Source organism: Castor canadensis, chromosome 3 (assembly GCF_047511655.1).
Source record: "Castor canadensis chromosome 3, mCasCan1.hap1v2, whole genome shotgun sequence".
Taxonomy (NCBI): domain Eukaryota; kingdom Metazoa; phylum Chordata; class Mammalia; order Rodentia; family Castoridae; genus Castor; species Castor canadensis.
This window is the reverse complement of record NC_133388.1, coordinates 28,321,257-28,344,293: the sequence shown is the minus strand read 5'-3', so window position 1 is coordinate 28,344,293 and position 23,037 is coordinate 28,321,257. Positions and strand designations below refer to the sequence as shown.

The window sequence follows — 23,037 nt, the reverse complement described above, 5'->3', positions numbered from 1 at the left end:
GTGCATAGATGATATGGAATATAATTATTGATTCCTCAGTATTTGTACTTTTTGCATTACATTCCATGTGTTCTTGAAAGGATGGGATTCTAAGTGATCTAGTCAAGAGTGTTGATATGTCTGTCATTTCTGGTCTTCTAAATATTCTATTGAAATTAGTGATGACTCTGTCTACTACTTTTTTCCATCTTATTCTGTCAGTTTTAAGGAGGATCCAGTAAATTTATTTAATAAATTGTTATCAAGCACTGATGACATGTGCAAGTAAGTCATTGTTCTACACTTTGGAGAATGAGCAGAGATCAATGAATAAAATCATCTCCTGCAATGGAACATATATTTTAGTAGAGTTTTTGTCTTTTTTCAGTGTATCAATATGTGCTTTATATATTTGGAGCTATATCATTCGTAGCATACAGATCTAGGACTGTTCGATCTTTTAGAATAATCATTTTTCTCAGGATGAATGATGTTGTTGGCAGAAAAGTGTATTTTGTCTGACAATAATATTTGCATATATTTTTGGCTAAAATTTACCAAGTAAGTTTATTCATTAGAATATCCATCTGTAGGTATGGTAGTTCTGCCTCTCTAAGTTATCGCAGATCTGGGTTGTTTCTCCCTGCTCACTCAGATATATCACTTTGGGCTGCCTGCCAACTTGGGCTTCTTTGTGAGAGGGAAAGTCACCTGTGCTAGTCAGCTTTCTATCACTATAACAAAATGTCTGTGATAATTAGTTCCTAAAGAGACAAGGTTTATTTTGGCTCTTGCTTTTAGAGGTTCATTCCATGATTAGGCAGACCCATCGCTTTCAGGCCTCTGGTGGGGGTGCTGGATGACAATGATGGGGGACTGTGGTGGAGCAATCTGCTCTCCTCATGGTTAGGAAGAAAAAGTCCCCCTCCCCCAGTGAATTAAGGACCTTCCCCTAAGGACCACCTCTTAAAGGTTTCACTAGCATTACCTTCTGTCTTGCTTAAACAATTATGTGATCTCAGTTTTAAAATAACCAGCCAAGTCAATATCCTAACTAATATTCCTGGCAAACATTAACTGGAAGTAAAACAAAGTGCTTTTGTCCTCATTCACATAGTTGCAGTTGGGTCACTTCCACATCCATATTTCAGAAAAGAGTTAAAGAAGAAATAGGAAGTAAGTCAGCCTATTCAATCATGATTTGGAATTTGCATATATGAATTGTATAGGATTTAGCAACAGAATAGTGATTTGGACCAAAGACTGTGTAGATGGTGGCTTAGATTCAAATTCTAGCTCTGCTACCTAGTAGCTATGTGAGTAACAAACAGATTACAACCTGTGTCTCCTTTTTCCCAATGTCAAAATAGTGACAATAATATCTGTCTTATAAAAGTTAAGCAGATGTTGATCATTACTGTTGTTTTAGACCACCACATATAAATTGTTGGTAGTGATCCTGGTAGTGGTGACATAATGCTTTACCTAGATCTCTCCACATCTTAACAATTTCTTTGCTCATCATTGCCTCTTGTGGTCTGCTCTTCCTTTATACCAAAGTGTACCTTTAGCGGTTCTGCGAGAGATAGTTCAAAGCTTTCTTAAACTTCATATGGAAGTATTTTAGATTTGCTTCTACTCTTGAATGATTGCCTTGATACTTAAATCTACATTAATGGGCATTTTATTTCAACATAAGGCTATTATTTTCACTATTTTCTGGCTCTACTGAAAAGTAATGTATAAATGTAAAGATTTTACATTTCATTTTTGGTATTGTTTTGATTCCCTATAAAGAACCAAAGCACCACTATTTTTTTTCTCTCTTTAATATGAGAATTCACATTAGTTGAATGTAAAAAATTCCCAATCATTTTTTGTTTTTGAGCATTACTCCCAGCCATTTTCTCTACTTTTTCTAGAATTTCTTTTCATAGATGCATGTTGGGCTTTCCTTTGATCTTTCATTACTTTTTATCACTTAATTTTCTTAAATCTTTTTCTCTCTGTGCTATATTTTGGGAAGGTTCTTTAATTCTGTTCTCCAGTTCAGTTCATTAATTGTCTCTTCAGCTACACCTGCATAATCCAGCCACTGATTTTTTTTTAATTTGTTAACTGTGTTGTATTTTCAAGAGTTTAGTTCCTTTTAGAAATCTGCCTTTTACCATATATGTACTTCTCCCTCTATTATTTCTATATTTTATCATTTCAACCATATTTATTTGGGGAATTTATTTCAAATTGTTCTATTACATCACAGTTTTGGGTTTCTTATTCTCCCATTGAAGGGGCTCTCTCTCATGGTAAATTACTCTCTTACTGCATTATTATTTTTCTTACATGCTTATTTGCTGTTGATATTTATGTTATTATAGGAGCCATACACTCCTAACACTAGAAGACTATTCTAGAAGAATATTTCAGCCTATTATGGCACTAAAATGCTATATACTATTAAATAAGTCACTCTGTCTCTGTATCTCAGTTTCTCTAACTTAGGTGTCTCCTAAATACCAAACTTATTTCCTGTCCATATCAGCTCCTGAGCAAGGGCGGTCTTGCATTGGTTAGAAAAACTGAAGTGACTCTGCTTTCTGTTCCAGGCTTTTCAAGCTATGTGTCTTTATTTAAAGATCCATTTTTATTTTGTTTAGTCCACTGAGATTTCCTGCTGAGTGGTGAAGAGCCAATAGGGTCAACAAGCCATCATACTCTTTCCATAGCAATGAACTCTTCACCAATGAAAAATGCCCTCTTAGATCACAGGAACAGCAGTTGTGTAGGTGTTGCTAGTAGGAAAAAGAAATGTTCACTATTTAAAATAGAAACATAAAATTGTTAATATGTCTAGAGATAACTTGTACTGCATGCAGTGATGAAAAATGAAGTTCCAGTGCAACAATACTACTTGGTTTCTGGATTCATTTGATAGAAGTCTAAGATTCCTAACTTTAATGTAGGAAGTTTCAATAAACAGAGACACGTTAGATTCTTTGTAGCATTCAAGAATTGGGTTTGAGTATTAAAATAAGGCCAAAGATAACATTTCATTAAATGCAGAAGTACAGGGCAAAGTGAAATTTCAAAATAGTTAATTAGTCATATAATCTTAAATTTAAAAGGTAAGTTAGAGGGCATATAGTCCATCTTCTTGATTCAGAGTCTGAACAGGCATCTGCTGCTTGAACATCTTCTGTGATAGAGTTTACAACCTTGCAAGGTAGCCCTTCTGATTTTGTAGCATCTTCAAATGTTGGAAAATTCTTCCTTATAAAGACATGCTTGATCATTTCTGAGTTTTCCTGCCCCCCATATATAGAAAAGATCTCTTCAGTGGCAATTAAATGTGTTCTAATACTCTTCCCCAAACATCCATTGACTGTTTCCTATGGGCCTGGTACTGTCCTAAGTCTGAGATATGGCACATTACTATATTATATTCATCTTACCTGTGAGAATAAAGGTTTTCAGAGGCTAAGTAACTTGTCCGAGATCACACAGCTAGTAAATGGTGAAATGTGAATTTGAATTTAGCTGTCTGGCCCTAGAACTTAAGCTTCTAGGGCCTATTATCAGACTACATAATTTCTCTATGAATCATGTAGGGGGTCTCAGATATAAACAAACTGATAATGACAGAATGTGACAAGTGTTAACAGAATAGTGCTTTAGGAAGATAGAATGCAACAAACTAATTCAGTCTGTCTAGATTAAAAGTGGTAGATTTTGGAGACACAGATATCATTGGTGCTAAGTATTGTCTTCATGTTTCTTCTAAGAGCAGTCTGTTCCCCTACCTATGATATAAACTCACATTACTGTGTACCCCTGACCTCACCATCAGTTTTGGAAAGTGCTAAATCCTTAATGCCAGTGAGAAAGGCAATTATTACCCATCCTGCAAGCATATTTGAACCTCCTTAGATAACACTTTGTCCTCCTGTTAGGAGAACATTCATCCCATTCCCCTTGAGATTTCTCTGTTAAGTGAATTTAAAACTGCAGAGTACCAAGAGGGAAAGTAATAGCTTATTTAATTTTCTGTTTCTCTATCTTACATTATGTACTTTTTATGGAACAGGGAGAGACACTTGAGTGAGATGAATGCTTGGACAATGGTATTTTTATAATTAAATGATAGTTTATGAATTAGATCCAGTGGTTATCTTAGCATATGAAAAATAACTACATGGGATAAATTAAGCAAAAGCAAGCTCCTGGGTATGCCACAATTTAATGTTTTAAATTCATTATATTATTTTTTAACATTTCTGAGTATAGCAACCCAGTCATTAGAAATAATGTGGCTTCTGACATGTGAATTTCCTTTCCCTCACTTTCTCTTTCCTTCTCTTCCTTGACCCCATGAAATACCTATCTTTTTAATTGAAAGGAAAAGTTGAACATGTTCTGAGCTCTCTGGGCTTTAACAATTTAAGTAGCAAGTGAAAGGTGGGATTAAGGTTTTTTTCCTTTATTTACCCTATAATGATAATTTCCTTATTTACAGTCCCTCTTTTCTATTTGAAAAGTCAGGTTAACACTAAGAGTGAACATCAATGTACAATCTTCCTTTCAAATATTATGCTGTTGAAGAAACAAGTCCAGAGAGTTTAAAGTAAGTTGCTCAAGGTCAAATAGCCAGTAAGTAATGGGTCCAGGATATGAACTCTATCTAGTCCTCTGACATTCACAATAACTATAAAATTCATTATTAGTAATAAGAATAATAAATGCTATGTAAATACAATGGAAAGTACTAAGAATTTGGAAGGCATACATTCTAGGTGGTTGCTAATTAATTAGAATTTATTTTTTATTTAAGAGAAGAAAGTGAGAAAATGAAGAGATAGGAAAGGTAAGTAGCCAGAGAGTCCTTCCTAATCCCAAAGCAGACTGGGATCCTGAGAATTTACCCTGGAAAATAATTATAAAACAATGTTGGGTTTTGGTAGCCAGTATTACTGCTCTGGGACCAATTGTGAGTGTACTGTTTTGGAGTTGACTTGAAGGACAGTTGTGAGAAGAATGTGATGAGCCGCTTCCTTTTCTGCAGAAGGTAAACAAAGAGTCCAAGGAATCAGGTAGCACTTGGGAAAGACTTCCCATTCCATGCTTCTGGATTGTTGAGGGTGTTTTTTTTTTTTTTTTGGCTTTTTTTTCCTCAGTCCTCTGGACATTTGAATAAGCATGAAGAGAACACTATCTGCAGGGATAACGATTAAGAAGTCCTCTAGAGAAAAAGAGGAAAAAAACCCAATAATAAAGTAATAGTCACAGCAATAATTATCATTCACATTTACTGATCATTTTGTGTGCCACTGTTTACACACACTTTACATGTATTAACTGTTTCAGTTCTCACAACAAGCCTATCAGAAAGATGATATGAATATTCCCACTCTGCAATGGAGAGGATAAAGTAGAAAGAGGCTAAGGCTCTCCTCTGCATTTTCACAACAGATAACAAGCAGAATTAGGACTTGAACCCAGGCTGCCGATCAGAGTCCAATCTCTGAATCTGTGTGTACTCTCAAACTGTCCTCTAAATCTTTGATCATTTACCTTACAAATATACAATGAAATGATTCCTTCTGTTATTGTATAAAAATAACTCATTCTATTTCATTCCTCAAAACTGGATAGAGGCTTTCACAGTGTTGAAGATGAAAAATTTAGAACTCTGATAGTTCAGTGAAGACTAACAGGAGTATAAATGTCAAATCTCTCTATGGGGAACTGAGTCCAAGCACTGAGTAAGGAAAAAACAAACAAGCAAACAAAAAAACTAAAAATATTTACTTGGACTTCAAAAGAAGCTGGTTAAGGAACATTTCAAATTTTTCTTGTCTTTGAAGAAAGGTGTAAAAATCCTAATGCAGTAAATACCTCAACTCCACTGATCAAAGTCAAGAGATCTGGAAAATCTCAAGAGATTTTTGTTAACCTTCAAACTTCTGATATCACTATTTCAGTCACAAGGAGGACAAGGGAATAACTATGGATGTTTATAAGAAAGATAAGTTAAAGGAACGAGGCAATATATGCATTCTCTGAACTATAAATTTATACAAGAATGCAACTGTCCTTTTTTTAAAAAAATCACACATGTAGGAATGATGTTTAAAAGAATAAACCTTTTATATACCCTCAAATGGAAAACATAATAAAAATCTGCTTTTTTTTTTTTTTTGCAGGATGGCTTTCTTAAATAAATGAGCAGAAGGATGAATTATGTGACTATAAATAAATTTACTGACATATAATAAAGCAAAGTTCGGCTGTTTTATGGTGTCGCTGGAACCCTTGGATAAATTTATAGCTATGTTAACAGTCACCTGTATTTTTTCAGGACTTTTATTTCATTTCACATTATGAGAGTTTAGTTGTTGTGTGATTTGTGTTTTTTTCTTTTTTCTTTTCTCTCTAAATTGTCTTTAGAGCCCTAGGTAGATAGAAAGTAAGGATTTCTACTCATTTTTTGGAAAAAGAGGGTCCTCACCTAAGAGTGTGGGTTTTTGCACCAATTGTCTCTGCCAGTGCTTTCTGGTCTTCCTGGGTTGGGATCATCACATTGGATATGCCTGCAATGATAAACTTGACAGGTATCCCTTGCTGGCAGCCATATGGCAAGTCAGAGTCTATCCAATGAGGACAGTCATGTGCAGATAGGAAATTTATTGTGAGGGACGATGAACGGGGCAACTTTGCATTAGGTTCCTGATGCCTGACACATTTAAGTGTCATCATAAGGCTTATTTTAGAAGCCAAAGTATTCTATAGGCCACTTTATAGCTGAGGCACAGAGCAAAACAAGACAAAGAAATAATGGTAAAGATTCTCTTACCTTGGGATAGTCTCTGGGGGACAGAGAACAGTGAAGACTAAAAGAGTAAGAAAAGGAAGTTTATTGATGCCAAATAAAACCCAGCCATTGACCTAATGCATCCAACTATAGAGGCTTAAAAAAAAAAAAAACTACATTTAGAAATGTAAGATTCCAAAGAGTTTGGTTTGGATTTTGCAGGGGTTCATTCAAGTGGGGCTAAGCCTGGTTGTTCCTTTGAAATTATTTATAATTTTCAGCTTTAAATCTGTGCCGAGCGTAACATTTCCAAATCTGTTTCTCTTCTTGTCTATCTTAAAAGTGTACACTCATCTTCCTCTTGTAGCTGTGCACTTGATCCCCATGTGTCCTCAGTGAAGGGACCCACTAGACAAGGGAACTCAGGAGGAAAGAGCAGAGTTTTTGACCATCTTTCAGCTGGATTTTTAGATGTAGGCAGTGTTTAGAAGGTATCACAGGAGAGGAAAATCTAAAAAAAAAAAAAAGTGATATATCAGCCTAAAATATACTCCAATAGGCCTGAAAACAATAGGTTTTAGAAAACATATCTAAATAGGAATGTGTTGACAAGAGAGAGGCACAGGTAGTATATGAAAAAGTTAACAAGGTATCAAATGGGAGAAAGGCATGCAGTTTATCAGAATGGTTGTGGGTTAGCTCTTTGGACTGGATTAAGTAAAATAAACCAGTCTTTGTATGTCCTGATTAGTTTCCTCAATATTCAGTGGTGGCCACGCACATGCCCCATTGGGATTCACAACTTCTACTTTTGACCTTTTGCAAAAAGCAAATAAATAAATTATAAGTATGACAAATAAAATGAATAGTTCCAGCTATGACACACCAGTAGTATTTCCAGATTTTGTACTGCATTAAGGATTTATTTTACTTTATTGCCTAGCAGAGAATTAATTGGAAGTTCCATCTAAAGGTTCTCATGCTTCCTTGCGATGAAGTCAAAACAGTCTCCAACATTCAATGCCAACTCAGGAAAGAAGAAAAACATTAAGTGGATAGGTATTCTGCTTATCAACTTGGAGAACTTGTCTCTGAGGATCAATGTCATGAAATCCAGAAAAATGGGTCATCAAAACTAATGGTATGAGAACATGTGAGCCTAAGACGGCAATTAGTTCCTTGGAGTCATTCATTCAGCAAACGTTTACTTAGCTCCTGTTTTATGCTACTCATTGCTCCACACATGGGAGATGTAGGGAAACCAAGACAAAGACCTGGCCATCAGGGAACATACCATCTTTTTAAAGGAAATAGGCCATGAACAAATACACAGATAAAATAATTTCAGAAAGTACACAATGCTGTGTAACAAACAAAACAGACTAATGGGACAGACAACCTTTCACGGGTGGCAGTGGCTAGTGGCTAATTTTAGATGAGGGCTCGAGAGGGCATCTGAGGAGGTGGCATTTAAAATTCATTAGTCACATGAAAATCTTGGGGAGGAAACCTTCCAAATAAGAAGGACCAGCAAGGCTATGAAGGCTTTGGGTTGGAAAGGTCCAGACTGGCAAGAGACAGAGATGAGAATTAGAAGCCCAGATATCTAGGTCTCCTTATGCCCATGAGAAGAAGTTCAAAGTGCAGTGGGGATCCCTCTGGGGCTCTAAATCAAGAAGCAGCTGAAGTTGGGCATTGGTGGCTCAGGCCTATAATCCTAGCTATCTGGGAAGCTGAAATAGGGAGGATTTTGGCTCCAGGCCAGTTCAGGCAAAAAAGTTTGTGAGACCTATCGCAGTGACAAAAAGGTGGGTGTGGTGGTGCATGACTGTCATCCCAGTGATGACAGGAAGCATAAAATAGGATCATGATTCAGACCAGCCTGGGCACAAAAGCAAGACCCTATCTCCAAAATAACCAGAGCAACAAGGGTTAGAGATGTGAATAAAGCAGTAGAATGCCTACCTAGCAAGTGGGAGGCCCTGAGTTCAAACCCAGTGCCCCCCTCAAAAAAAAGCAACTGAGTTGAATGGGAATTATTATGTACCTTAAAGGAGGATATTTATGACACTAAGATTTTTTTCCCCTAATTTTACCAGTAACAGCATAGGACTTAATTGTGTAGTAAAGTATCTTGGAGCTTCAGCTTATTTCTCTAGTGAACAAAGATTCCTGTCACTATTTGTCAGGTTCTCTGCCAGATTTGTATGTCTACCACATTTAAAACCCCTAACCATCTCATGTGCAATCTGTGTTTGTCTTGCACGTGTCTTATGCAAAATCTTACAATATTTAACAAAAATCAAAAAGGCATTATCCACACTTTACAGAGGAGGAACCTGAGGTGAGTGTCCACACAACATCCCCACCCTTGCTCTGCCATTCATGAGTAGAGAGTGCTGGCTTAAGACATTGTACATGTAGGCCTCTACCCAAAGGCATGACAGACTTTGTCAGTGGGCCACTTCCCCGGGAGACTGAGGATCCTGGGTGGCCCTGGAGCTAAGAGCCAGGGCAGTAAAGATGACTCTGCACCATTTCTGGGCAGCATGAACCTTTATAAGAACATTGGTTTCAGAACCAGAATCCCAAGTCACTACCATAAATTCTGAAATGGACTTGATATTTGACCTTGAACATAAATCATCTGTAGGTTTAACATCTTTACCTATTGGAGAGACTGAAAGCTGCTTCCTTAACATCTCCTTGGGATGTCCTCAGGATGAATAGCACTGTTTTAATCCCTGTTCTTCATCCACATTAGGGGGTTGAAATGAGAGCAGAAGTTTATAATAAATGCTATAAGCAGCTTTTTTTAAAAAATGCCATCTAAATACAAAATATATGATATGATTTAACTAGCAAGTATTATTCTTTTGGCCTGTACCCCTACCTCCCCACAAACCAAGGTAAGGGTGCAGGAGGAAGTCAAAGCTAGCGAGACCCATGAAGAAATGGGCCCCCTAGCTAGCCCTTTCGTGTTGGTATGCTTCTCCCACTCAGCAGGTGCAATGGAGAGGTGGAGGCGGCCTGATCCAGAATGTTAGTTTCCTGGCAGAGCCCTGGGTCAGCCCCTCCTGGAGTCACAGATGGCCATGTTAGGAGCTGCCACATGGGGTCTGCCTGTAGGATCAGCCTGGATGTAAACGCCATCTCTCTTTGGTGCCTAGTGCCTGGAAGACTTCACCCACCTGGGGCAGCGCCGTCATGACAGATCCCGGACAGGCCAACTATCCCTCTTCGGCCGGCAGACGCAGGACCCTCCCCCTTCCTGAAGTTCTTTGACCAGGACAGCAGCGCGAGCGCGAACGTCTGGGTCCTCAATTCCAAGCGTGTGTCAGGTCTGCCAGGGGGGAAGGCACCTTCTTGGATCACAGGGCTGCCAGCCACCGACCGGTCCCTTCACCCTGAAGTCCGCGGGCCATTCTATCACCTTCACTTTCAACATCCAGAACGTGGATTGCCTCCAGTCGCCCTGGGGGTGGGGCCCTGGGCATCTTGAGCCCGGGAGAGACACTAGCCTGAAGAGTGATCTCCCCAATCCGCCGCCAGGTGGGGGAGAAGCATGCATGCGGCCCGCGCGCCTGCAGCAGTCTGGTGCTCCTGCCGACTTAAGGGGTTTATTTTTATTTCTATTTGGGGCTACTTCGGCCTTAGCCGCCGCCTGCATTTTTCTCCCAAAATTGCAAAAGGCGCCTTAATCGCCTGACTTTGCTTTAACGCGCCTGGGAGAGGAGTAGGGGAAGGGTGATAAGGAAGGCTCAGCAGCGGTCTGTGAGTCGCACTCACACACGCGCGTACACCGCGGGGCGGGAGCCTGAGCGAGAACAGGGAGAGCGCGCGGAGTGCGCGGGCGGCTCGCGCGGGTGTATACGAGCGTGTACTTGAATGGGGAGGGCCGGGATTCCGGGTCGCTCGGCCCCTCCTTCCTCCGGAGCCAGCCAGTCCCTCGGCAGAGCGCTCGGGCTGCACTGATTTGCTCTCGGGAGTGCGCTATTTGCATATGACTTGCCTATTTGTGAATTTGGCTCCCCAACTCTTCGCTTCACTTCACCTGTGCCTCCCCGCTCCGCGCACTTTGCAGGCGCCCGCCGGCCTCTCGGCAACCTCTGCCGCCTGCCGGGCACCTCCTCTCTGCCTCTCCCTGATTGCACCCACCCACCTCCCACCGCCTTGTGCCGCGCTCTGCTGTCCGTCCGGTCCTTCTTACTCTCTTCCTTTGGCTGCTGCTGCTGCTGGTGTCTTCTTTTCAATCAGTTGGGAATCCAGAAAGCAGGCGGGTGCTCAGTGGCGCTGGTCCAGAGCACGCAGGGTTAACAACCTCCGCGCCCTTCCGCGGAGACTCCCAGGAGCACGAGAAGTCTTCCACCTGCCGCCCCCTTTTGCCTGGCAGTTCTGCATTGCATCTCATGGAAGTCGAAACAAGAAAAAAAAAAAATGTTCAAACTCCTTGGATGTTGGGATAAACTAGCTTGAACCTTCTCGGGTCTCCTGCTTCCTCTTGCTTGTTTCCACCTTTCCTGTGTGGCTTCCCGGAGTGTGCAGTTAAGTCACCAGACCTGAGGTGCCTAGAGATCAGGAGGAAGCCTCGCTGGTCCTCCCCTGGCATGTGTGGCGTGCCGCGGCTCACTAGGAGGTTTGCTGTACCTGGGTGGACTCTGGCATCCTAAATTTGAGCTCCGGGAAAGGGGAGTTTTGTCTTTTATCTTTTTTTTACCCCCTCTGTAGTATCATTTAAAAAAAAAAAAGGATTCATCATTGTCTTGAAAGCTCTTGTTGCGTCCCTCATCCTCAAAACGGGCAACTCTTCCTCCGGCTATGATGGGCCCCTGGGCATCATGAACTCGTTTATTCCTCACTGGCTGGAATTTAAACTGCCCATCTGTAGTGGTCCAGTGCGTTGACCATGCACCTGAGAATCCACGCGAGACGGAGCCCTCCTCGCCGGCCGGCCTGGACGCTTGGGATCTGGTCCCTCTTCTGGGGATGTATCGTCAGCTCTGTGTGGAGTTCCTCTAATGTAGCTTCCTCCTCCTCTTCCTCGCCGGGGTCTCACTCTCAGCACGAGCACCATTTCCATGGCAGCAAGCATCACTCAGTGCCTATTTCTATCTATCGCTCCCCTGTTTCCCTTCGAGGAGGGCACGGTGGGTCTCTCTGCTCTTTATCCTTTTAATGGGGCATAGCAGTTCCTTTACCCACTCGCCTTTCAGGTAGTGTCAAGGGTGGGAAAAGCATAAAATTGAAATTTGAAAATGATGCAAAGCATCGCATGTGCATGAAGGAAGAAAATTTCCACTTTCCCTTAAAGACTTGTGTTTTCTGCCCTCAGGCCCCCCACTTTTCACTAAAGGCGCCCTCATTCATAGCGGCACAAATACTGTATTCTATCTTTTGCCACCTTCTACTCCTCCACCCGGATAATAGCAGGCAACCTATTAGACAAGTCCTGATGCTACACTTTGGGAAATCATTCATTCACCTTGCTTTCACCCTTCCTTTCTCTGGTCATGTTTGGGAGGTAGTTGTAGAGAAATCACAGTAAGCCGGATCCTTTGGTCTCCAGCCTGAAGTTGATTGAACTGTTGTAAAGTTGTTTGTGTGGTAAAGGTCAGGGGAGAATGGCTGAGTCTACGAAGGCAGAAAATATAATTAATAACCAGTGGCCATAATTGCTTATTTTGGCTGTTTTATGTTTGCCCACATGTCTGGTGGCAAGAGCACCTATCTTGAAAACTGTACCTCTCACGTGGCTAACTACTAGAGAAGAAGCCATATGTAAGATAAGACTAAGTCCATTAATAATTGACAAAAGTGCAACTGTAGTAACTTCAATTCCACATTTATGCAAATGATTTTTCAATTAAAGATAGAATGAATGGGCTTGTTCACACTACACAGACCTGATATGTTTTGGTTCAAACTCTCCTTGCATAGCTCTTGAAGAACCAGTCCTGTGGCTTTTCAAAATATATTTCAGTCTGAGCAGGCTGCCTCTCAAAGGGCGATGTCTGCGGCTAAGGTAAAAGCTTGCTGTAGTAAATTGTTCCAAAGAGGATAGCTTCCTTTTTTGTTTACTATGCTCTCCACTCTGATGGTGAGAGAAACAGGAAATGCAGACTGACAGAATGCAGGAGCAGAACTCGTGTAAGCCAGAGTGTGAACTTTACTAGGGGGGCACTGCCCTCCCAGGTATTTTGAAGACATCTCTCCTGCAGACCCCATTAGGAAAGTTAATTCTTCCTACTGCTTCCTAGCTGGGAGAATTCCTTCTGTGCTGTCTGTTGTGTTAAGTGGAGGCATCATTGAGGAAATGCCAGGACACACTATAGATCTTTCTGACTCTTTAAGTTGTATTTGATGGAATGATTAAGCAGCTGAGCTTGTAAGGCTGGTAGAAAGGGGTTGGGGGGGAAAGAGAGAATGATTGATCTAGACTGGGCTGCTGTTTTCTCTGTGAGTCCTGCTGGTTCTCATGTAGGCTCTCTAAAACAAACAAAACTAAGCAAAACAACAACAACAAAAAGCCATAAAACCTAGGAAACAGCTACATCCACCAAAAAAAAGGCAACTTCATTGAAATGGAAACTTAGCTCCTAAGGAGGAGATAAACTGGGGGAGGGGATAGGAAAGAAAAGAGGGAAGTGGGAGATGGGGGAAGCCAGACAGTCTATTACTAATAGCCATAATTAAACACGGAAACACTCAGAGATCATTAGCTAAATTTTGCTAATTAGTGTAAATGATCAGCAGGGAGATGAAGATTATGCATTACCTAGAGGTTACAGGCTGGGAGGGTCTCACTATCTTTTGTTTAGGATGTAAACAGTTAAAAGCAGCTACTAGTAAGTGATGGAATTTGCAGAACAGAGTACTTCCCTGGGATTCCTGGGTCAATCTCCAAGGGATTGAGCCTTGCACAGGTTAAAAATATCTCTGCTTACTTCATTTCTTCAAGGATTGGTTGCTCGGTATTCTCTAAATCTTTGTGACTGGGACCAAATCTAGTTTCTCATTATCCTGCAATTGATAAGATTCAGCATGATGGAAAAGAAGAACAAAGTAAGCAAATGGCCAGAGACCCCAGAAAATGCCCTCAGATCCATGAGAGCTGCAGAATCTCTAGGGCCTGCAGAGCTAAGATAAGAATGCTCAGGAATCAACTCTTCAGTGTCCTTTTTCAGTAAGACCCACCCCATTGATTTGGGACTTGGAGAGTGAATGCATCTATATTAAGTAGGCGCCTTGCATATTTAATTAGTGTTTTTGAGCTTGAAATCAAGAGAAGCAGCAATTAACAAAATGCCCGACCTCTGGCGCTCTTCCTGCATCCCAGCTGTGACCTTTTGCATCGCTTACTAAAAAGACCAAGAGACCCGTGTGGGGTCTACATTAGCTTTACTAATGTAACTCACATTCTTACTTGGAGTAACTTGCTCTCCCCCAGTCCAGGACAAAGGCGTAGTTAATAGCAATTGTTTTAAAAAACAAAAATCTTTTGGGTGGAGGTAGTAGGAGGCATCTCACCATGAGGCTGGTGGTTGTTACTAATGGGTTACTGCCAACCTCATTTCAAAGCTATTGCTCTATTGTCTGCCCTTCATTCTGGTATAAAACCTGAATCCAAGCACCTCCTTTGCACTGGAGTGATTTCTTTTTCTAAATATCATTGCTTTCCTGGCAAGGGTATTTTTTCCCTGGGAAGCCAAAAGTCCACTGAGCCGCTTTTAATCAGTTATGGCCACTGTTTCCTTTTCCCCAAAAAATCCTCCAAACAGCTGATATTTCACCCATGCTCCATGCCATCTTTAACAAATTGATTATGTTATAGAGTCACCTGAAGTCTATCCCAGGGCAGCCTGGAGGATGCTGAGCTCTTTCGTAAATTGGGGAGGAAAAGACCACACCTGTCTGGAACCACACACACCCCTCACCCCACCCTGCCCCAGTAACCGGAATACTTTCAAGTTAGGATTGTGTTTCAGGACAGAATTAACTCTCTTCTTTACAGGAACCCAGTACTCCTTTCCTCATTGTTCACTCCCTTCCCTTAAAATCCTTCTTTCATTCTCTCTTCTAGTCAACAGTCACTCAGTTAACACTATTGAGCACTTCCTACTGCCAGGCTTTGTGTTATTCAACTAGGGATAATTTAAGAATTATGTTGATCACTGTGAAAGATAAGTGCTTTCTGTATTTTAAAAATTGCAGGGGTTGGGTAGAAACCCATATACTAAGCCAAACCAATTAATACAAAATCTAAATGTTCTTTAAAAAGTGTATATTAACATTCTCTTGCTCCTCAGAATATCCTTCCAGGTTATTTTTCATCCTTGGCCTTATTTCCGTATTTAAATATGGTTGATCAAAGTGCTAGGTAGTTCAGTGGTGGAGAACATGAAAATAGTAAAGTGTATTTGTTTACCAGTCTTCTGTTTCATAAGAGATTTGTATATTTGTATTTTTTTCCTTCTCTCACCTTTAGGAACTGCATTATATTTTGACTTGAAGAATGCTTTAATAGTTATAGTTTTTAAAGCAGCTTTTTCTGAGGATCCTAGGTTTTGTATGTACCTTACATTTTAGCCTTCTCAAAAAAGCAGACCTTCTTGACCCCTTAGACATTTGGGGGGCCTAGGTAAGGACAGAACCATTGAAAAGTTTAATTTCAAAAGGGAACACTCAATTACACATTTCTTCAGGGAAGTCCTCTTGCTCAGAAACCAAGGAATGTGTGAGGGGAGGATGGAGGGTGGGAGAACATACTAGGAGTCAAGCCATCTTAGTAGAAGTGGAAGTGTTGGTCCCACTTGTGGGACATGAGCCAGGAGTCCTTCCTGGAAGAAATTCCACTGCTCACCCCTTTTCAAAGAAACCCACCTCTGAAGTTTTTCTAGCCATGAGTTTGTTCTGTTCTGATCTATTGAGCACTTGGTTCTGCTCAACCAGCTGCTTTCTAATCACTTTCTCTTTGCCTTCCTTCTTGGGAATTGGTACACTGAATAATTCAGAGTGTTGGTTGACAGATAAAAAGATAAGATTTATATGTCTTTGGCCTTGGTGATGAATTAATTAAATTGTTTTCTCCTTCACTCTCTCCTCTATTGTTTTTCTTCTCTAAAATTTGTTGGCAAGTGTTGCATCTGCAGAGTAACTTATTCTGAAAAGACCTTTAGAGGGAGATTATAATATCCTAATGAGAAATTTTTGGGGATTTTCAACATAGTCATTGTGTAGAGTGGAGGTGAAGGCTACCATAACATGGGGAGTGGAGGTGCTACATTCTCTTTAGGAAGAAAAATAAAACCCTCTGCCAACTGACTGATGCATAGAATTCCATAGTAAGAATTTTATTCCTAGAGAATAAAATATATTCTAGAAGAGATAATATATTTAGTTCTGCACTTTAGCAAATGAAGCTTTCAGATTTCAAAAAGTTTGTTTTTCTTGGACCCTGGGTGACCTGAGAAGGAGACATATCTCTAAAGTCAAACCTTGAATCTACTCATACTTTCCTCCTTGTGTTAGTTTTTTAGGGCTACCATAACAAAATACCACAGACTGGTTTGTTATTATTTTATTTATTTATATAACTATTTATTTATTTATTTTGGTGGTACTGGGGTTTGAACTCAGGGATTCACATTTGTTAGTCAGGTGCTCTACCACTTGAACCATTCCACCAGCCTTTTTTGTGTTGGGTATTGTTGAGAATAGGGTTCCTGAAGATTATTTTCCCAGTTGGCCTCAAATTGCCATCCTCCCCATCTCAGCCTATTAAGTAGCTAGGATTATAGGCATGAGCCAGTGGCATTCAACTAGACTGGTTTAGTGAAATAACAGAAATTTATTTTGTCATGGCTTTGGAGGCTGGAAGTCCAAGGTCTAGATGTCAGCAGGTTTGGTATCTTGTGAGACCTCTCTCTGTGGTTTACAGCTGACCATTTTCTTGCTGTGGCTTCATATCATCGTTCCTCTGTACACATGGATCCCTGGTGTCTTTGTGCTACCAAATTCTCCTTTTAGAAGGACATGTATCAGATTGGATTAGTACACACCCTAATCTCCCCATTTTAATTTAATCACTTCTTTAAAGGCCCTTTCCCACCAAACAGAATCCCATCCTGAGGTACCTGGTATTAGGGCTTCAACATATGAATTTTGTGAGGAAAAGATAATGTTCCTCCTCCCCCTGGGACCTAGTCATCAGGACAGAAGTGAAGCTGATTACTGTTCAGTGAATATCTGTTAAATTCAGACTTTCAGAATGGAAAAATAAAACTTCTGTGACAATGGCAGCAATTTACAAAATTATAAGGTGGTACCTCAGGAAGAAAAATCCTATTTACATATATGGGGAAAACAAAAACGTGGGTTTAGCTAAAACTTGTGTTTGCTTCCTTCCCAGCTTATCTACTGTGATTCAGTCCAGACGTTGATGTGCATGTAGACTAATTCTGTATGACACAGACACATGTTCTATGGACAGAGTGTAATGTTCACAGCCTACAGCTTTCTTACCTAGACTTGCTTCCTTTCTAAGCCAGCCCTTGCATCTCCACCCCACCCCCAATACCACTACTTCTTTTATGACCTACAGTTGCTCACACTTTTCCTTTCTTGACACATGCACCATAAACTCTTTTCACGTCTCATCCAGAAGTGAAGAAAAACAGATTGAGTAAATGTCTATTTTAGGGGGCAGCTAAAAAAATATGTCCTGTGAAAAGTAGTATCAATGTTATTATTTTCCTGTAGGATTTTATTTTATGAAAGATTACCTTAAAAATAAATACATGCTTGTTTGTTTACTACAAAATAGAGTCACAACAATTCAGTAAATTAATTGAGAAAATATGTTGTAAATTATAAAGCCCTGGTTGCCATAAATCCTAAGCAGGTATGAATGAGATACGTTTTTCTCTTCCTTCCTTCCTTCCTTCCTTCCTTCTTTCTTTCCTACCTCCCTACCTACCTAACTGGGAATAGTGATAGTAATATTAACAGGCGTATGCACAGAATTGAATGGAAGATTAAACAGTTGTGCTTTGTACTTGTAAATCACTGTGTGCAGGTTAAATATTTTAGGAGAAATACCTTAATGACAATGCTGCCTTCTTTCAAGTCCTTGAACAAAGTTGAGCTTCAGTGTGGAATGTTTGCTGGTTGATGGGTTCATTGAGCTTAAAGAACATGAATCTAGAACTGCTTCTCATTTCTCTGTCTATAGCAACATTTTTGCCTCCAAGGGGTTACTTAATTTACATTCTACTTCTTTGGGGAAATGTAAATGAGAGAATCTTAATGAGCATTTCTTGTTTACGCACTAAAAGAAGACAGCATAGAAATAAAGTCAGTTTGTGACTTATGATAGCCATCTCCTTAGGTAAAAATCCATGCCAAGCAAATTTTAGGAGGGGGTAACAAATTATAACAAGCCACTTAGGCGCTCAGAGATCTTGTAAAATAAAAATGAAGAGGCCTCCAAGAATTATTTTGAGACCATTCTGGAAATGCAAAATTTGTAGTGAATTTGTACAGAATTCAAACATTCCTATGTCCAGTGTGCATTGGAAACCAGAAAATTTAATCTGCTTTATACTACCAGGTGACAGTTTGTTGTCTTCAGATCTGGAAAAGGAGAGCTTCATGGAATGTCACTTTTTGTATTTTTACTTTTCAGGGCTCAAAGGTTCCAGAGCAGATAGGAACACATTGTTATGCCACCATCGTTAGCATTGACTGTGGAGCCTGAATTTAAAACCAGATTCTTATGGAGAGGACACAGTGCCTGGTCATAGATTTTATTCCAAGTTTGCTTATGGATCAATTCTGTGACTTTGAATATGACATTATTAATTTGTAAACTTGTAGACATTGTATGGATATCTTTATTCTCTTTAAATTACTATTATTATTATGCTAGGGGTACACTGTGACATTTTGAAAAGTTCTTACACTATATCATAGTCAAATTCACTCCTTCCCCTCATTATAGGGATAGTTTCAACACGTCATATTTTTCCATTTACATACGTGTGTACACATATTTGTAACATATTCACCCTCCTACACCCTCTCCCCACAACCCGCCCCCTCCCACTAGTACCAATCCTCAGAAAGGAGCTGTTCTGCCTCCTGTTCTCCATTTTTGAGAAAAAAAAAAGAAAAAGAACATTTTTGTTTGTTTAAGGTAACTATATACATTGATTACCTTGTGACACTTCCGTGTATATATATGTATATCTTGATCTTTTTTACTATTCTTTTCCCTTGTTACATAGTTTTCTGTGTGGCATGTAGTATGTTTGTGTCTTAGTATTATAGCTGGGGAAAACTTCTTTTTCATTTCATCCTCACTTGTACAATGAGAGTGTTAGTGAGATGATCTTTCCTGATGTTTCTCAGCATAAGGACCGCATGATTCTCTAGTTCAGATGTCTTTAAAGATACCACTGTGTATCTTAAACCTGTCTGAGTTCCACAGATCTGCCAGTGTTTTATGGGCCTATTTTCCTGACTATCAAATAACTTTGCCAAACCCATAAGCCAGGTTTTGTCTTTCCCCCTCAGAGAGAAGCAGCATAATGTACAAGAGTGGCACCCTGTGATAGTATAAAGCCCACAATCCAACGTTAGCGCAGTCATGCTGAGAAGGGAAGAATGCAGCTTTCTTTTAAACACACCTTATTCCTACTGGAAAGGCGCTCTGTGTTGTGTTTAAAACTCTCTGCTATGTTTAGCCTTATTGGGGCAGGAGGCAGAGTAGTGACTGAGTTTATAAAGAGCAAGCAGTTTATTTCTACTTGCAGTAAGGGTTTGGAGAGAGACACTTGGATCACACACCAACACATAATGCATTCATACTGTGAATCATGTATTCTTCCCAAGGCTTTACATATACGATTTCGTTCAGTACTCACAAGCCTTTGACGTTAATAAGGTTACTACTATTTTACAAATAAAACACTGAGACTCAGACATGTTAAGTGGTTTGTCCAAAACAACATGGTGATATGCCCAGATTCAAATCCAATTCTGACCACAGAACTCTTGGTTTTTCTTCTATGCTATTCAGTCTATTGATTCAGGAATCAGACAGACAATAAACACCTCAAGCTCCTTTGAAAGGAATAGAGTGCACAGGTCACTGAAGCATTCTAATTAGTGCCTTTGGCACACCCTTCCCAAGTATCTATAAGAGTATCCTGCTGGGTGCCAGTGACTCACACCTGTAATCCTAGCTACTCAGGAGGCAGGGATCAGGTTCAAAACCAGTGCAGGCAAATAGTTCACAAGACCCTGTCTCAAAAAAAAAAAAAAAAAAAAATCCCAAAAATGGGTTGGTGGACTGGCTCAAGATGTAGGCCCTGAGTTCAAGCCCCAGTCCCACCAAACAGAGTGTCCAATTCACAATAGGCATTTGAATGTTGTCAGCCTGCCTAAACCCATCACAACCCAAGGAGATAATAGGTGCCATGTGATAGACTCTCTTACTAGGAGACGAAGGATGCTAGTTTATAAAAGAAGCTATGGGAAGGGAATGTCATGGACCCATCAAAAGCACACCAGGGAGCTCCATTTTCCACATGGTCAAAGTGAGGACCCAGCCCAAGTATTCAGTCAGTATCAGAAAGAATGAGGAGGGGCCCAGGTAGTATTACACCATGCCCACTGCCTTCTTTTTCTCTATTATTAGTTGGTCTCTAAAAGACCAACTTCTCCTTCCTTCAAGATTCTCAAATTGCAACCTTGTCTCCTACCTCTCTTTATGGGGAACAATCTCCTCTTAACCAGAAAAAAGGCCTACAGACATAAATTATGTTAACATTGAACTTTTCTGGATTTTTGTTAAAATGAATTCATTATGAGCATCCTTCCAGGTATCTGGTTTGTTAGGATTTCTTAGGGGTGGTGGTAGAGGCTTCCTCTGTGTAGGAGATTCCTGTGTGAGAAAATGCTCAAACTCAGAGTCCTATGTAGTGAGAGCCTTCCTATTCTGCTTGGTTCTCACTTGCCAGGAAATGAGAAAGAAATAGCTTTTGTATGCACCTGTCACTGATCCCTTTCTGGAAGCCTTGCCTGAATTATTGTTAAAGGACCTGTCGACATCTGGGCCCTGTGCTTGTCAGCTATGAAGCCACCATATACACATAAATCCCCTAGAAACCAACAAGCCACGTGATCCTCACCCTCCCTTCTCTACTGTTTTGAAATAGTCCCCTCACCCTCCACATTGAAATGACTGTGTGTATTTTTGAGTGACTTTTCCCACAAACTATGAATTTCAACTACTTCTAAGGCAGTCTTTCAGAATTTGAATATAATTACACACTTTGGGTGCAAATTGTGGTTTTTGCTACATAAGAAACTAATGGAAATGATCCGCCTGTTCCTGTAGTTTACAGATTATATGCTTCAGAACTGGGGATATATATTTAGGCTGCTTTTCTGTGTGGTGCATTAAAATGAAAACGAACTCAAGGTGAGCCACCATGGTTGCTAGGCAGTTGAGTGGGTTGATAGCGCACAGTATTAAACTGAACCAGTGTTGGTGTTTTACTTAACATCTATTTGCTTTGCACCTTTGTCATTTAATGCTGTCATGAAGGTGAAGGGGGAGGAAGCAGGCATGGTTGGCTTGTCTACAGAGACTTAAATAGGAGGAAGAAATAATCAGCCCAAACCCCAATGTGAAATGAGCATTTTAAAGAATCTAAAATTGCAGCATGGAGAACTCTTTTTATGAAGAGCATGCAAGACTCAAAGAAGTGCTCAGGTGTAGCTGACATCTCAAGGGACATGGAGTTGGGCAGACACTTAGCTTCATAATAAGAGCCAACAAAGAGGAACTAACTAGCTTCCTGAGGCTGGCTCTGCCCAGTAGCTTCAGATGAAAGGATATCGTTCTGGTTGAAAATTATAAATGTGCTTCTATAGTTCACTTAATATCTAGCCTGAAATTTCGGCTTCATTGCGAGCCAGTAGTGATAGTCAGCAAGTCAGCAATTTATAACTAACAGAATAACTCTAATTTCTTTGAAATCCTGGCTCTAATTAAAGCCGTGAAAAACAATTAGATCACAGATAAATGAAAACCTCACATTTTTGGGTTCAATTTCAGTAGCACTCTGATTATTTTGAAAAGTTGACAAGCTGAGCACTAGTGGCTCATGCCTGTAATCTTAGCTACCTGGAAGGCTGAGATAGAGAAGATCACCATTCAAAGCCACCCTGAGCAAAAAGTTCACTAGACCCCATCTCAACCAAAAACTGGGTGGGATGGCATGTACCTGTCATCCCAAGCTGGGCAGGAGGCTGAGATTAGGAGGACCGGGGTTCCAGGCTGGCCAAGGCAAAAAAGTTTGAGTGGTGGCACATATTCACCATCCCAGTGATGGCAGGAAGTACAAAATAGAAGAATCGTGATTGAGGCCTGCTTAGGCAAAAAGTAAGACCCTATCTTTAAAATAACCAGAGCAAAAAGGACTGTGGCTCAAGCAGTTAGTGCCTGCGTAGGAAGTGTGAAACCCTGAGTTCAAACCCCAGTACCACTAAAAACAACAACAAAAGAGAAACAGATTGAAAAGATGAAAGGTTTAAGTCTCAGCTATCGGGAGAATTTGGCTTCCTAAACAATTTGGATGAAGGAAGGGTCTTATAATTTAAATAGCCAATGTCTTATTGTATGTTCTTTTTTTCTGTGAGCCAGTATTTGTATCTCTTTCATGAGCCAATATCTCTGTATGATTGCAGGGATATCTTTGTGTGTTCACTTATACTAATCCAAATTTCTTAGATAAAATAAACTGAACAAGACACCCCTGCTCTCACAATAACAATAATATCTACTCATTAAAAATTACTACAATAGTACAACACTTTTTCTTTTAGTTCATTAAGTATACCTGAGAGTTTTCTAAAGGTTTTGGCTTATTTAATTCTCTTGTGAGGTAGGTACAGGTATAGTATTTTTCATATTTTTAAGGTGCTGTTACTGAGTTAGGGAAAGCTAGGGACACTTGCCTAAGGTCCACATAGGTAATACATTGGCAGAACCAGGTAGGGATCCAAGGAATTGGAATGCAGAGCTGTGTTCTTCATATTGAAATATTTATATACAGTTACATACATGGCATCAAAAATTCTCAAAGTGGATTTCTTTAATAGGACAGTGGACCATTTGTTAAAAGGGCCTGTTATGTGCTTCCTAGAGCCAGAGTAAATGGTGAGGACTATGAATTCATACT

General features: G+C 40.1%; 1 protein-coding gene across 37 annotated transcripts in view; it reads left to right on the top strand.

The window, feature by feature from the left end:
* Positions 1–23,037, top strand: part of Nrxn3 (neurexin 3) — a 1,521,272-nt gene that overhangs the window by 996,687 nt on the left and 501,548 nt on the right. For 2 of the 37 annotated variants that reach the window (XM_020174312.2, XM_020174294.2), the window contains exon 1: positions 11,505–11,934. The exons of 31 other annotated variants lie outside the window; for them this stretch is intronic. In XM_020174312.2, coding sequence (XP_020029901.1) covers positions 11,694–11,934 — 241 coding nt within the window. In that variant the 5' untranslated portion in view covers positions 11,505–11,693. Of the gene's footprint in view, positions 1–11,459; positions 11,935–23,037 lie in introns of those variants that run through there. 4 more of the 37 variants (XM_020174287.2, XM_020174321.2, XM_074067445.1 and 1 more) reach the window with 4 other exon arrangements.